Source organism: Nannospalax galili, unplaced genomic scaffold (assembly GCF_000622305.1).
Source record: "Nannospalax galili isolate Female #2095 unplaced genomic scaffold, S.galili_v1.0 scaffold85, whole genome shotgun sequence".
Taxonomy (NCBI): Eukaryota; Metazoa; Chordata; class Mammalia; order Rodentia; family Spalacidae; genus Nannospalax; species Nannospalax galili.
The window spans coordinates 434750-452484 of NW_008358866.1; the positions used below are offsets into that span (position 1 = coordinate 434750).

Below are 17735 nucleotides of genomic sequence, written 5' to 3' on the forward strand. Positions count from 1 at the left end.
CATGTATATGATTAATTCAAATATTGGTTGAAATAACGAGGGTGAAACAAATTTTTGATTCTCATTTTTTTAAAATCAAACTATTTTAAAATAAAACATCATAAATGGATTTATTTCTGCAATAAAAATTTATTCAATCCTTATATCCAATATATTATAAAAATATAAGAAACTAAGACATATACTGATAGTTGCAGAAAACCAGAAGTCCTCTGAAACTGCTGCTGATCTCAGTCCTTTGAGACAGCTACTAACCTTATCTGTTCATCACACCCAGATCCAGATCAGCCACTCCCAGAACTCAGGGGGAACCATTTGAAACAGGTTGTTGCTCTAGATAGCATGTCCTGCTTGAGCAAGTGGCTTCAGAAAAATTCTGACACTTAAATGGTGGACCCCATTAAATGGCGGCTGCATCCTTTCTTCATCCTCTAGTCCCTACATGATCTCAGATCCTCCCCATTCACAGTACAGTTTCTTCCATCTTGCTGGAAGGCTGCTGCTGTCACTCACTATGCTTGAATAAACCCAGTCTTGTCCTGTTGAAGGTCTAGCATTGGTCCATTTTCCCAACTCTACTTTCCTTCCTGCTCTCTAAATTTTAACACATAATATTTTAATCAAGTTAACAAGTGAATCAGAAATTATTAGTCATTTTGCATGAGCAAAATGTAAGCTCTTCAGATATATTCTGCTTTCAAAATCATTTTTAATGGGTTAAAAATTTGGTTTTTTTCCCCCCCAAATTATTTCAGTTCAAATTTAAAAGATAATACAAGGTAACAATATAAAACAAAAATTTATGCCTAGGAAAGATATCTCGACTACATCATCTTATAATGAAGTCCTACAATTCATCAGGCTAGTATAGACAGACAATCAAAAGAACACTAGAAAAACTTAAAAAAAATTAAAATCCCACTTTGTAATTTTTTTGTTTCAAAGTATGCTTTTAAGCTTCTGGTTAGTGGAGCTCAGAATATAGTAATGTCACAAAATGAAGAAAATAGTCTGGATTCTTTAATTTTGTTTTTTTTTTTTGGTAACAATGGAATGTTTGAGGCATGTTAAATATACATTTTTTAAACGTCAAAATTTAAAAAAAATCACTGTAGTTTTCTCAGTAAAAGTTCAGTAGTGCCATCTAGTGGCTGAAGTCTGCTTATGGCAGTGAAGTGGTAAGGACCTAGGAGTGAGTTTCAGCTGGACAGTGCAAATTAAATTTAGCTCAAGAGAATTAATAAAAGGCTAATTAAAGTTCTGACACTTAAATGGCCAACAATGAAGTCTTGGAAACTGAATTTTCTTTATTTGACTGGGTTTTGCACTTGTGCTTTGTAATATAATCAGGTTTGACAGCTGGTGCCCAAAGGAACTTTTAGTTATCACACAAGGCTACCTCATATGTCTAACTTCTGAAAATTCATTATAGTCTTTCAAAATTAAATAATTATAAGTTTTTCACATTCTTAAAAACTTACCATTGAAAATATCTAGTTTAAAAATGCATTATTTTCTACTTCTGAAATGTTCAGTCCATTAAGTAACATACATTATCTAGAATGCTATTTTAATGGTATGTGTTATCTTTACTTCTACTAAAATTCACACTAGAAAAAAATAATAAATAAAATTATTCTTATTTTGAGATTCATCAAATAAACAATAATTATTTCTTAATATTTCCCTCTGTTTTTACACAATGCCTCTCTGTATATAGTCAAGGTAGTCTTAGACTTATGATCCTCCTGCCTGCACCTCATAAATGCTGGGATTATAGGCATGCAGTGCCACACCTAACTGAAAGCATGTTGTTTTGGTCATTTTAAAGTGACAAAGTTAAATAAAATTTTTAAAAAGGTAGGGGGTGGCTGGAGAGATGGCTCAGCAGTTAAGTGCACTGAACGCTCTTGCAGAGGACCCAGGTTGGATTCCAAGCACCCACATGGCATCTATGAACCGTCCTTAACTCCAGTTGCAGGGGAATCTGAAGCCCTCTTCTGACCTCCAAGGCATTGCACAACACGGGTGCACTCGCATACATGCAGGCAACGCACTCATACGCATAAAATACAAATAATAAATAAAATAAAAAAATAAAGTGACAAAGTTGATAGAGGAAAGAAAGATAAGAAAGTAAAAATTAAGGAAAAAATAAGAAAAGAAGGAAAAAAGAAAGCTTTAATGAGATTCACAAAATATAATTTTAATCAACAAAATTCAACAACAAGAAAAACAATCTCCAAGAAGTTTTATTTGAAACTATTTACAAAATAATGCTTAATGCCTCTGAAAAGTTGTCGTAAGTCCAAGTGGTTGGTGATTCCCTCAGTCAGGTGAATGGAGTGCAGTGGATAGAGTGTACCCAGAACTCTTACAGGTAGGAAAAGTTGGAGTGTGAAAGTGGAGGCATTGCTTCCCTTTGCTGAATTTTAGTGTACAGTGATTGGACAGACAAGCATTGAGTACCAAATCTAGAGTAGTCTCATGGAAGTTATAATGTGTAGATGTATTTCAAAATCTCAGAATAGGTGGGAGATATTTATGATTATTATTTAAAAGCATGGCCTATATAATTTTGAGATATCGGTAAGGTATTAACTAATAATTATTGACATTGACTTTATTTTCACATATTTTGGAAATTTCTTTTTTTAATAATTTATTTATTATTTTAATTTTATGTGTATGAATACACTGCCTGCATGCATGCAAGTGCACCTGTGTCCTGCAATGCTCTTGGAAGCCTCAGATCCCCAGCCATGTGGGTGCTGGAAACCAAACCCAAGTCCTCTGCAAGAGCAGCCAGTGCTCTCAACTGCTGAGCCATCTCTCCAGCCCCAGTATTTTGGAAATTTCTATCTTCATCCATTATTGAAAACTGTTTGAATGAAAGTTTAGTCTGAGCTTACCTGTGCCAAGAAACATGACATCATACTGGCCGTCTTCAGCCACTACATGATCCACCACTATCTGCGTCAGTCTATAGTCCACATTGATTCGTTTGAAGGTTGGTACCCCAGCTGCTGGGTACACTGCCTTGTACATCACTGGATGCCGTTTTATGAAACTGATGACATCGTCTGGAAAGTCTCGGGTAGATTTAATCAGCGGGTCATATGTTTTGCTTGGACACTGAAAGAAAGTGTACAGGAGTTAAAACATCGTACATGTATCTGAAAAATACTTCCAATAAAAGTTTTAATGTGTGGCACAGATAATATTAAATAGATGACAGAGTCAATATGGAATCTTATGCTTGTGCAAGTAAATGCAGTGAACCTCTTAATATGCTTAAATCTGATTTCCTCTATAAAAAAATTTCAAAATTATATCCTTTTATCTCTATTTTCCAAAGTTTCTACAGTGTGATCTTTCTTCCACAAGATTGTTGTTTTGTTTAAAGATGACTTTTTCTAAGCCAGCGGGCTGATGCATCCCTTAATCCCAGCACTCAGAAAGTGGAAACAGGAGGATCCGACCTCCTGGACAGCCTAGAATAATACTGAATTTAAGGCTAGTTTGGGTTATTTAATGAGCCACATTCCCCAACTCATTCATCATCAGAAAAATTTTCTAATGAGAGTTCTTGAAATTTAAGTTTAAGAAATTATTAGGAGACTAACTTAAAACATAATAATGTATGGCAAATCTTTATTTTCAATTTTCTTTGAATAACTTCAGGATTTCATTTCAATTGAAACAACATTAAGGTACAATAAAAAATGTATATAATAGGCCCAATTGTATAAATACCTTAAATATTCGTTCACTAAAATAAGTTATTATCATGTGATTTAGCAGGAACGCGCAAAGTAAGAATAATTCCTTCCAGTAGAATTTTTCTTACTGCCAAGCTATTGAAGGCCTTTCCACTGGGGGAAAACATACAGACTTAGCATTTGAATAAAATTTAATCATCAAGGTCGAAATGGTTCATTATGTAAAACAAAATCCTTGCTCTCTAAAGCTAAGAGGTTTTTTTGTTTGTTCTTGTTTGGTAAATGCTACTAGGGCACTAGTTCTATCTCAGTGTTATTAAATTTTGACCTCGGACCTACTTAAAAAAAAAAAAAAGGAACAAATCAACAGGTCACAAAAATTAGCTTGAAAAGGGCTTTGATGGTTTTAAGTTATAATTATATACTTTTATTACAATTGCTGTGAAAATTTAATGCTATAAACCATTCATTCAAATGGTCTTCCCCTAAAAGACCTGTGAAGAAACCCTCAGGCATTTTTCTACTTCTACCATAGAACTGCTTCCCCTGACTTTGTCTGTTAAATAAACAGTTGGCATAACCTGCCCTCTGGTGGTAACAATTAAAAGCTCAACAGCATAAATTCACAGAATTTGATGTGCGATTATCCAAAATTAGCAAGAAATCACTTTTCAATACCTTTTTCAGACTGTATACCATCTCATATCCTAAATTTAACTGATCCTTCAAAAATCTCATTCTAGGAAGTTATCTTAGATAAAATGACAATGACATCACATTTGGATTTTTCATGGATGAACAAATTATTTTGGAATAAAATTTATAGTTAATAGATATGGATATATAGAACAATGCAATTAGAGAAAGCTTTCATGAAAAGCCTCTACTGAAAAATGAAATAAAAACCAAACACTGAACAAAACACTAAATTTATCTAAAATGGTGAGATGGAATAGAGTTTGCACAACAGAAAGCCATTTATACTAGAAAGTAACTAGAATCAAACCACACTTCTCAGAGTTCAAGAGGGTCATTGTTAGCTAAAGATTCTGGAGTTAGTGATGATACATAGCTCTCACCCCAAGTTTCATACTAATAAAATCATAATGAAGCATTGTAAAGTAGAACATCAACCGATACTGAAATTGAAACAAATCTTTTAGTGATTTTCTAATTAATTTGAGAGTATCTATCTTTTACAAAAGTCTTGTATGTCTTTTATTAAGAAATCCATCCTTTCCTGATGTTTAATTATTTGTCCCCATTCTGTAGGAAAGAGATTAGAAATGTCCTACATCATTAGCCATTTGGGACTTATTTAGCTTATCCTTAAAAGGATGTTGGTCTAAAGACTGAAGGCTGTGTGTACAATCTGTCAACTTGATAGTGGAAAGAACCTCTTTTAAGGAGATTAAGTGATACTAAAAATAGATGCCAACTCAAGATAATGCAAAGTCCTTGCCCAATTACTGATTGCATATCTGAATGTTAATCAAAGATCATTTCATAGTGGGCTAATATCTCATAATGCATGCTGGTCAGTATGGTTGGTTTGTCATTAAAATCAAAGCAAAAACAAGATCTGGCCTGTATTACAGTTTTGAAACAGCCCTTCAATTTTTGTGAAAAACATTTCCTTTGTCTTTGCAACAATAGCAAGCAATAACCAGAATTTCAAAGGAAATAGTATCATGACATTCAAGTCACAATGTTCGATGTCAAATTTTTAAATAATTACATATTTTAATGTAAGATAGTACAATGACATGAAGACATAAACACTTAGCAAACATAAATACGACAACTTTCCTCATTACTTCCTCTGACAAAAAATTTGCAAGTAAGAAAGCTAAGGGATTAAAAGACAGGAGAGGAAGAAAACTTGGTTTCTACTGGCTATTAGCGAATGAACTTTGGAAATACATTTTCTTCTTATGGCAGCTTCTCCTTGTGGCACTCTGCCAGTGTTTGACTAAGATTCTCCTCCCCTCATTGCTAGGGGTGATCTCAGGTCCTCATCACTGTGCTTGCACAAATGCAAGTGATTTGGGAGTGTCACTCCCTGAGGTTTAAGACAGGACAGTATGAACCAAATAATGTTGTTTCAGTACATTCAATCCAGAGGAGTGCTTGCTTTGATATAATATAGTTGTGGAGCACACAGTCTTGAACACAGCTGGAAATGCCATGCAGCCTGCTCAGGTAAAATCAGGAAAGAAAGGCCTGTGAAGTGAAACCAAAAAGTGTAAAGAGACACTATATGGACAGCAAAAGCCCTATCTTATTATTAATTTTTCTTTAAAAATTTCTGAAACAATGTCCTATTGTGTCTATACAACTAATACCCATGCATTAAATGTGGGATGTGTGTGTTTTTTAAAATTTGTCACTATTATCGTAATGCACATAACTACCCCATCCCACACAGAGCCTTTTGTTTCCTCCTGCAGTTTTCTAATATTTACCTAACTTCCACCAATTTAGCTCCTGTGAATGCAGGAATTCTGGCTGTGTTTGTACTTATGTTTGTGAAAAACTCTTAAGACAATTCAAAATCCGAGAGAAGAAGAAATAAATATAATAGAAAACTACTAGTCAAACTTTCAATTGTCAGTATATTGCTGAATCATTCCATCGCAAAAGCTGAAGAGAAAAGGAATCTGCCTAGGCAAACCCTGAGATGCAAGGACACAGCCAAGGGCAGCAAGCCCTGCACAGATTGCCACACTGGGCTAGGTGTTCCTGTTATGCCTGGCACATCTGGGTGTTTGTGTAGGACCTTTAGGAGGGCAGTGGGAAACAGCGGATAAGAGAGAAGAAAAATGCTTTTTATTCAACGATAGAACTTTACCCCTTGGCAAGGCACCAGACAGCTGTTAAAAGTTTCTTCTTTTACTGCCTGCCGCAGGCTTTTTCTACAAGTCTCAATTTCCTTTTAAACAAATCAGAGGAATAACTAGTGCGAGGGAAGTCATGGCAAAATAAGACCAAACCAGGCTTTAACTTCTGGGAAACTGGGGAAATAGGATATTTTACAAATGATATAGAAAGGACGTCTGATTTGTTAAAATTTGAAAATACAGATTTTGTAAGTGGCGTCTTATCCATCAAAGGTGGATTATCCTTCTAAGCACCTGCCCAAAATAGGTATGGGCAAGAAAAGACCTTATATTCAAAATGAGAGGGGTGGAGATTTGCATTTATATATATATACATATATATATATATAATGATTTAAAAGCTATAAATTTATGGATCTCTCTGTCTCTGTCTTTCTCTGTCTCTCTGTCTCTCTCTCTCCCTCACTTTCTTTCTCTTTTTCTCTCTTTCCTCCTATTCAGATTTCCTTTCTCTTACAGAAATGTCTGTGACAGAACAATCAAAACATTATTGAACAGAGTATGTTGGCATTTGCAGGACCCCATTTTAAAAGCAAAAGTCATCCCCATAAAACACCTGAAGGCCAGATGGAAAGGTGAATGCACGCTGAAAATTCATTTCCTCTCAAGGTTTTGGAGAAGCATAGCCTACATACAGTTGTATGGATTAGAGTGATATCTGTCATTCCTTCAGAAGAATGCCATGGTGATACTTGAAATATAGCTCCATTTCAAACTTTTGAACCAAGAAATTCACAGAATTCTCACACTATTGGCACAACTTTAAAAACAGGTATCTTCCTTTAATCCCAGCACTCGAGAGGCAGAGGCAGGCAGATCACTGTGAGTTCAAGGCCAGCCTGGACTACACAGCAAATTCCAGGCCAGCTGGGGCTGCAGGGAGATCCTGTCTCATAAAAAAAGTATCTGCTGGTGGAGAGATGGCTCAGCAGTTAAGAGCACTGGCTGCTTTTGCAGAGGACCCTGATTCAGTTCCCAGCATCCATATGGCAGCTAACAACCACCTGTAACTCCAATTTCAGATCTGTCACCCTCCTCTGGTTTCTGTGGGCACTGCACACACATGGTGCACTTACATGCATGCAGGCAAAACATTCATACATGTAAAAAATTAAAAATTAAAAACTACATATAAATAGGTTTCACTATCATTTATTTGACTACTAATAATTAAAATGTGTTTATAATTGACCAATGTTCACATAATAAAATAACATTATAAAATCAAGCATAGTGTCATGACTACTTCCCTTTAGATCTTACCAAGTAATAGAGGATGACTTAGGCTAGTCATGTATTTTGATAATTAAAATTAATGATAAATAATTTAACATAAAAATGTGTACAAGGAAATTAAAAAGTGAATTACTTGTTTTATAAATTTATAAATTTGAAAACTAGGTCAGAAAATTTAAGGATCGTATGACATGTGTTTCCTAAATATTTTAACTTTAAAAGCCAATACTTTCTTTTCACTGCTTGATAGGAAAATTGCTTAAAGCTGAAAGTCACTTTGAGTAGACATAGGCCAGTATTTACATTTTTGAACAAATTTTTAAAATCTCTTGTTTAAGCTGAGTAGATAGCCAGTCCATAAAATGCTTGCCAAAGAAACTTTAGCCCTGAGTTTGGATCCCAAGCCACCCACATAAAAAAAAAAAAAAAAACCACCACCACCACCAACAAACCAGGCATAGCTGCACATGCCTGAAATCCCAGCACTGGAGGTCTGGAGACAGAGTATCTAGGGCTTCCTTGCAAAATAATCTTGTCAAATTGATGAGACCCAAATTTACTGAGAGATGCTATTTCAAAATAGTACTACTACTACTGCTACTGCTACTACTAATGGCATGGAGAGTGACAGAGGAGGACACCCAACATTGGCCCCTGGCCTCTACTGCTTATGGACATACAATACATACAAACAAATGTGCACACACACACATACTCACACACACAGATTTCTTGACCACAAAGAATAAAATTGTAGAATAAAATTTGTTTACTTACTAAAATTACAGTAAATTAGTTCTAATAGTCACATATCAAAACTGATATCTGCTTTTAAAAATATTCTCCAGATTATGAGATTTCTGCAGACTATTGTTTTTCTCCTGCCTTCTATCTGGACTCCACTGCTGATTTGTGGCACTCACGTTGGGATATTTCACTTCACTTGGAACCTCACATCACCAAACCTAGAAGGTCAGAAATACTTCAAAAAAACCTATCCAACAAAATATGATTTGTTCAGCACTATATTCATACATCAGAAGTGAGAAGGATCATTAGAAGTGAAGGAGTTCTATACATGTGTCTTTGTGAGTTCCCAGGTTTATTAATATGCAGAGCGTCATAGACTGGGAGTTTAGGTTTGACTTTGATCAAAAGAGGAACAACAGTTCATCAGAACCAAGGAGGACAGGCAGGAGTTCATGCACACAGTGTTTGATTGATTATGTCAGAAGAGGTCCTTACTGGGATATCAGCTTAAAGATCAATCTTAGTAACAACATGGGTACAGAAAATCCAAAGGGAACAGTAATTTTTAAATTGTAACCTATTTAAAAATTTTAACAAGTATAACATAGCTTTCTAACCGTAATATCCAAAACAAAATTTTCAGCAATGCTTTTATTAAAATAAGATGTATTTTCCTGAATTATAAAAAAAATCAATTGTAGCAAGATTAAAAGTTATAGTATACTTACTTAGAGGACAGACCTGCCCTTGTGGAAATAATGTAAGGCTATAGATTTTTATATGATATGGCCTAAGATAGGCCCAAATTTATTTCCAGTCACTACTTTAAATTGGCAAGACCTTGAACATTCATGCAGGCTCATTGATATTTTTATAATCTACACCACTGGGTAAATACCATCAACACTGTGATGATGTTCTAAAAATAGAGTGAAGTGGGTGTGGCAGCACACACTTGTAATCCTAACTAGAACTTGGGAGATGGAGGCAGAAAAAAAGAAGTTGAAGGCTATCTTTGGCTACATAGCAAGCTTGAAGCTAGCCCGGACTACTTAAAACTCTGTCTTTAGACAAAAACAAAAGAAATGTAGTGGGATGATGTAGAAGCACATATGATAATGTCTGAGTCATAAGGTTCAATTACTTTTTAAAAATAAAATTTCCAAGTTGGTGGAAAAACAAAATGTATAGTTCTGGAAATTGTTTTTTAATTATTGGAAAAATATTTTTAAAAATTTTATATGTATGAGTGTTTTGCTTGAATGTATGCAAACACACCACACATGTGCAATGCTTATGGGAGACAGAAGAGTGCATCAGATGCCTGGAACAGGAGTTACAGATGGTTGTAAGCCACCATGTCATATGGGTACCAAACCCAGGTCCTCTCCAAGAGCAGTCAGTGTTCTTAACCTTGGGGACATCTCTGCAGTCCCTGGGTACTTTAAGTACAAAGAGGAAAAGAAATGATATAAAATAAATGCACATAATTTTGAGTAAGACATCCAGTCATGAATGTACCAGGTGAATATTAAATAAAAGATAAAGAGAATATCAAAAAATATGGAAAATACTGAATACAAAACTCTAACTAGCAGCATTTTTCCTTCTGCTTTTCCTCATAATGTGAGAGCAGGTAAGCTATTAGTTATTCTGGATACCAGTTTTCTCCTGTATAAAATGAGGGTGACATATGATGTCTCTATCACCCAGTCCAACTCATACTTTCTCAGATTTTACAAGTCCAGTCACCTGATATACTGTGAAATTTAATTTCAATGATTTTATGAACCTAGTTACTTAAAACTGTAAAGTTTGTTTGGGGGAAGCACTTATGTCAGAGATTTTTGACATAAGATATATAATAGTCCTAATTTCAATATCAGCATCCTGAATTTTAAAAAAATAAAATAGTAACACAAAATAAAGTATTATAAGGATATAAAAAATATAATTTTAAAATATCTAAAGAAGAAGTAGAGAAGTTGTTCACCTGTGCATTCTTTAGTCATTTCCAAATTAGATATAGCTATTTTGAGCACAAACAGCAGAGACCAGAATATTTTACATATTTTGGTTCATTTCTCATTGGTAAAAAGTACTCCTGATTGACATGTGCTTTCTGATTTTTTCTGAGTCCTTATTGTCATTTCAGAGAATGACTATGTACTTACAGGTGTTATATAAGAAGTGAGTTTCCTTTAAGCCTTTATAATATTTATAGTTCTTTCAAGCAGGAGTTGAGGATACGGTGGCACCAATCCGCAGTGTAGTCTTTCTCACTTACATCATGGAAAGCAGTGTCATCTTTAAATATCACTATGTGGCTGTTTTGATCATTAGTTTCAATATCTGAACACAGTAAGACTCAATGTTGGGGTCTACACATGTTGTAATTAATGTAGATTGTATCAGTCTCAAATTATTTCTCCTATAATACTGAGGTAATTGCATAAACTAACTGTAATGGCTGTAATGGTTCGAATTACAATCAGTAACTCAGAGTGACATTATCATTCCTAAGATAATTGAAACACTATTCCTACCAGCTAAGATGTGGAACAGCTAAATACACACACACATACACACACACACATACACATACATACACACAAATACACACACAGATACACACACAGGAATACTAATAGGCTGAAAATGGAAGAAAGTTGTGTTGTATATAGCATGAAAGAATCTTGAGAACATGATGATAAGTAAAGCAAGCCACTCACAGAAAGTGTACAATCCTACTTACATGAGGTATTGACATAGCCAAACTCATCTCATCAAAAAACATTTTAGTCGTTATGCGTTATTAGAGAAAAAGCAAAAAACTAGGAGTTAGCAATCAATGGGCATAAAGTATCAGTTAGCCAAGATGAAGGAGTTCAACAGATTCATTGAAGAACTTAAGACTATGCTACATGATAGTGTATTGTACACTTAAAAATTAAAAATACCACATGAGCAACTCCCAGTGGACTGAAAGCCCATTTCCTTATTTTCATACACCAATTCTGGCTCTTACAATCTTTCCACCTCCTCTTTGGCAATGGTCGCTGAGCCATGGGTGGATAGGAATCCCATCCAGGGACACACACTCTGCAGTTTCTTATTCTCTTATTTTCTAAAACTTAGCCAGTTGTGGCTCTCTATGTGCATCACACTCTGTTGTATGAGGAAGCTTCACTGGTGAGAGGTGAGGGATGCAGTGTTCTCTCTACCCCCTGTTCCACTATATTTCATGAACCTTAGGTGTAGAGGTTCCACTTTAGATGTGTCACCTATGAACTTGCAACAATGGTGACATCATGCACAAGATCCATGCTGACTCAGTCAGACAAAAACCAAGCATTGAATGAGGGAAATGGCCAACAGACCCCAACACTTGCCTAGGAACTATTTGCAACTGATTACTGCCGAGTGAGGGAGAGTAAATCTTCTTTAAGGGAGAGACTAGATAGGTTGACTAGACTCCAGTGAACGAATTTGCACCAAAGGGCATCTGGGTAAAAAATGCTTGGCAGGAAAGAACTTAATGTATATGAAAGAACGCACAAAATTCAGTGTGTGGGGTGGGGGCATAGAGGTGCAGGTAGGGGATCTAAATTTCATTGAGATATAGTATATGAAATGTACAAAAATATAACAAAATAGAAATAAATCGCACATTCCATGTTTTTGATAACAATAAAATGAAAGAAACTAAAATGTGATTTCTGAAAACTCAATATTACTTGAAAAAATATTTCCACCAGCTGCGTGTGATATTTCATGCAATAGCTTGCAAGCTGATGCAGTTGGACTGCAGGGAGTTCAAAACTAGTCTGGATGCATAGTGACATCCAGGCAGTGTGGGTATTGTGTAGATATTTGCTTCTTATTAAAGCATTGGCTCCTGGAGGAAAGAGGGTGGCACTTATGACCCAGTAAGTTCACAAAACTCACCAGGCTCAGGAAGCTCATAAAATGAGAAGATCCATAAAGTCGCTCCTCAAGTTTATATAAGCAGCAATAATTGCTGAGAGAAAGAATACTTTTAATGAGAACAGCCTGGGAGTGGTTCAGTGGAAGCTCCAGAGAGATCATTTTTATGTGTCTTTACTCACGCTAAGATGTAATTTTTCAGTGCTTCAACTTCCCAAAAGTCACTCAGGCTCTTGTAAGTAACCAACTTTTACATATACTTCTGTTATTAACACCAACAAACTCGTTGGTTCACCAAATTAGGCTTTAAAATAGTCTTTTTGGCCTGTAATAGATGCTTTGCCTGGTTTGAATAAACATTGGTACACATTTCCTGAGGAAAAGTCCAACAACACTGGGCCAAAGAGTAAGGCCATATATATGGTGACTATCTTTCAGCCAGAGTAAAAAAAAATCTCTGCAACATATTTATACTGGAGAATAATAATAATACTAGAGACAGTTGCATAATAATGCTTCCCAAGTTTAATTAAACTATGTAACAGAACAGTGGAATGATAATGAAAAAGCCTAGCTACCAGTTATTTCCTTTAACGAAAACATATGTAGCCTGGTGTGGTGTTACACACCTTTAATCCCAGAAACTGGATGCGGAAACAGGCAGATCTCTGTGTGATCAAAATCAGCCTGATCTACATAGCAAGTTCTAGTTTAGTTGGGATACAGGGAAACCTGTCTCAGAACAAACAAAAAGTAAAAAAGCAAAAAGAATAAAACCATGACAAGGCAATATTAAGTAGAGTTTGAAGTGTTAAATTAACTTATTTTGATGATTATTTTAAATGTCTTCATAGAATTATTTAGAGTATATCCTAATGAGAAATTGATGTATTGTAGTCCTTGATATTAAGTTAAACAATTATGAATAATTTAAATAACTTAAATGAACAACAAAATATTCTTATTTATAATGCACATAATGAATTTTGAACTTTGTGTTTGTGTGTGTGTGTGTGTGTGTGTGTGTGTGTGTGTGTAATCATGTGTGCACAAGTATGTGGAGGCCTGAGGGCAAATTTGGGTGTCTTCTACAATAGTTTTCCACCTTACTTTTTGATACAGGGCTTCTCTCTGATCTTCTCACTGATCCCGGAGCTCAAGCCTTGGCCAGAGTGGCTGGCTGGTTTGTCTCCAGGATCTCTTTCTTTGTGTCCCCAGCACCAGAATTACAAGAATACACTATCACACTCAGTTTTTTACAAGGTTATTCGGTATCCAAACTCAAGTCTTCATGTTTACATGGTAAGCACTTTACCAACTGAGCCATCACCTCAGTCCCTGTCTTTCTTTTCAAACAAATGCCTAAGTTCTAAAATATTTGTTCTTTCTTTCGTGTGTCATTAAACATGATTTATACTGTTGGAAAATAATTTCAAATTCAGAGTTCTTTTTTTTTATCTGACAGCCTCTCTCTCTCCAGCGAGCTCTGATGCTAGCATCAAATGCAGTCTTCCTGCCATAATCTTCACACATCTATGACCAAGCATACACCACCATACTAGCTTGGACTCAGGGTTACTTAGGATTGCTTACAATTTAAGAAATGTAGATTATACCCAAACACAGCATAATAAAAATATAGATGCATATAAGATAGGAGGTAATTCAAATGTACCATTTTAACCAATGAAGGCTTTACAAAGAAGCGGAGACTAGAAGAGTTTAACAAGATGTGCAGAGCTATATGGCGAAAACAACAGCATATTCGGCAATTTCATCTAATTTATAATACCTGCCATTTGATATTGCTAAATCAACATATTGTAGTTTAAATTTGTATTGCCGCCATAGTCCACTTGTTACAATATAGTCCAGCATGTCCCATAGTACTTGAAATTTTCATTGAAAGCAAAAATATTAACTTCATTTGAAGAATACTAATACATCATTATAAAAAATATTAGTTATTTCAAAATCAAACCCACATGTGACTTTCAAAAATACCACGGTTGGTAATAATAGAGTTAGAAATTGAATATTAAATTAAGTAAATAATTTAATTTTTCAGTTGTGTACATACTGTGCCAGGGCGTGGATAAGGTATCCTTGCATCATACTGCACCCAACGATGGTCTGCACTTTCCTTGTGAGCATACGGGCCATTAAAAACTGCTCTGATGTCAGCCATGCTGTACACACAGACAGCAGAGCCTTTGAAGATGGAGCTGAAAGAAAGCAATGTTCATTCACTCATTGAGCAGATACACACCCAGGAGCTGCATGGAAAATATAGAGCATATTCTATTTGACAGGTATTACAGGAAAAAATATGTGTCTATCTTGGAGGAGCTATCCTGATTATCTAGTGATGATAATTACCTTACAAATAAATGAGCACCAAAAATGGTACCAAGCAAATTATCAGAAGAGAGGTGTGGCCACCACTGACACTTAATTGATAAATTGGAACCATCTAGAAAAATTAAAGAGAATAAGTAAATAGGTATAATATTTATTCATATATTGTTTAAGTTTTGAAACCATTGAAACACTTATGAATGGATTCCAATAAAAAAAGCTACAGTACCTGTGTTTAAAAGTAATCATTTGGATTCATGAATAAATAATACCAGCCATCCATCTTTTATAAACACTTCATTTTATTTATTTGTGTGTGTGTGTGAGAGAGAGAGAGGGTGGGGAGGAGAGGGAGAAAGACAACGTGAGGAAGTTGATTCTCTTCTTCCACATGGGTTCTAAGGGAAGAACTCAAGTTCTAAGAATTCATTGGCAAATCCCTTTGGCACTGAACCATCTTGTCATCCCTTTGGTCCGTTCTGTTTAAATGGAATGGACATCATAAAGTTTGGATATTAAACATTTTGTTCAAATGATTTATTAAAGAAATTTCTAGTGCAGAAATAAACTTCTTTGGTTATTTTAATTAAACTTATGAATTTTAGGTGCCTACTTCATATTTAAACTGATTATGATCATGTAATTTCAAGGGAAATGTTAAGCAGATAAAAGCGCCACAGGAATTTTACAACTCCTTACAAGTCAGAGATGAAAATTGCTAGCACTCATCAGATGTTTCTTTCTTGTTTCCTTTCCAGAAAATAAAATACACTTTGAATATAAAACATTCTGTGAAGTCTGTTCCTAAAACCAAGAACAAACTTTATGAACTAGAAAATGTCATCTCAGCTTTATACAAACAAGCTAATGATTCTCTAGCATGACTAAACTGATTATTAATATTCTTGGAATGGCATCAATGGAAAAGAAAATTAGAAGATAACAGTAAACAGGCACCTAGAAGGAAAGTGACATTGTGATGTAAAATTATATATCTCCCTCCATATTTCAAAGGAATAATGCACAATTTTTGAAGGCTAATTATGTCTTTCACTAGACAAAAGACATCACTTGCATTCCAACATTACCTCAGTCTTCAGGGCAGCATTAAAAGTAAAACAACAAAGAACACTAGGAACAAAGAGCTGACTTGTAACTTCACACTCTGGGTGGGCAGAAACTTGATAGGAAGTTAAAAAAAAAAAAAAACCATCTCGGGGCTACATTTCCTTGGCACATATCTGTGTCTTATGTGTGGAACACACATCAACTTCAAAGAAAGCTCTGTGAAGGGAAAGGTGCCAAGAAAACGAGAGCTGAGATGTCTGAGTTACTACAGCACTTGCTCCTCTTGCATCTTTCCAGTGCACCCCCAGTCAGCAGCCTTTTAGGGCTTCTTCTTTGTGCTCATACTAAAATATGCATACCTTATATCTATAAACAATCCAATACTATTATGTTTTCTGATCTATCCTAAATCAAAAGACAGTTTCATTTTCTAAATGAGATATTTTGAATGACAATCTTACTAAAGAACGAAATAAACTGCAATTTCTGTATAAAATAGTTTAGGAAGTTATTCAAAGGGAGACAACAAAATTCTTTCTTTCATGCCCAAAACTACACTTCACCTCTTCCACTACTGAAGTCAAAACACATTGATAAAAAGTAGGAGAAAAGCTGTAGAAAGAGAAAAGTATTTCCAGACATGAATACAGTATTGTGTAAAATAAGCAACTACATGTTTAAAACACAGTCAAACGTAATATACTGAATGAAATAAAATGAAGACAGTAGGGACCACACCTTTATAAAAAGGTTTGTAGATGCTAGTGCGACTTTGTGGAAGGCAGAGACATGATAACATGCATAAGGTAGCATTATATAGAACGAACAAGAACACAGGGATAAAGGTGAGGAAAAGCTTCTGTTTAGCCTTTTGGTACTATGAGTTGGCCACTTGTCTTGGTGGTGATAATTCAGTGAAATCTTCAAAGCAGCCACCTCCAACTTTTCAACATAACAAGAACATATCTAAGATAGTTTGTGACAGGAAAAGGTTGTCCCATCCCATGATTAATTAAACCTTTGTCAATAAACTCAATCATGTATGTGTGCATTTATTTAGTGCCACTTCTGTGGTCTTACAGATGGAAAAAATAATAATTAGGGGCAGTATATGCATATACTTTTTGTACGTAGCAACTGTACCTGTGAATTTCTATCAGCGATATGCTTGCCCGTATGTGGGGTGGCATGTGCCCAGGCTAACTGTTGAAGGATTATGTACAGCAACAGTAAATTGAAAACAACAGGAATTTACAGTGAATAAGTAGAAAACATTTGTGGTAATCAGTATAGAGGCTACCAGCTAATGCAAATAAAACAAAGGGAGTTTTACATAAATATGAATAGATTTCTAAAAAACACTAAATGACAGGTAAAATGATAAAAAACTGTGTGACATGCTACTATGAGGAAAAATATAAAAAGATCCTTTAAGTATTATTATGGTTAGGACATGTAATTCCCCTTAACATGCTCATGTACTTGAATACTTGGTCCCCAGCTTTTGTTACTGTTTTGAAACATGTAGCTCCTTCAGTGGATGAGACCTCACTGAATGAAAGAGTTCTCTGAGGAGTGGGCCTTGATGGTCCTAGCCTAAACCTACTTTGGGCTCCAGTCTCTCTCTGCTTCCTCAAGTGTGAGCAAGCTCTTGGCCCATACCTTCCCCACCATATGGATTACAAACTCAAACAATGAGCTATTCCTCCTACAGTTGTGTCTTATGGGTATTTGGTTACAATGATGAAAAAAAAAATGTAACAAATAAAACTAT

The 17735-nt window shown here is 35.2% G+C and overlaps 1 protein-coding gene across 2 annotated transcripts in view; it reads right to left on the minus strand.

The window, feature by feature from the left end:
- Nucleotides 1–17735, minus strand: part of Sema3d (semaphorin 3D) — a 207991-nt gene that overhangs the window by 21205 nt on the left and 169051 nt on the right. For both annotated transcript variants that reach the window (XM_008822472.2, XM_029558376.1), the window contains exons 11-12: nucleotides 14616–14760; nucleotides 2913–3135 (exon numbers count right to left, since the gene is read on the minus strand). In XM_008822472.2, coding sequence (XP_008820694.1) covers nucleotides 2913–3135; nucleotides 14616–14760 — 368 coding nt within the window. The remainder of the gene's footprint in view (nucleotides 1–2912; nucleotides 3136–14615; nucleotides 14761–17735) is intronic.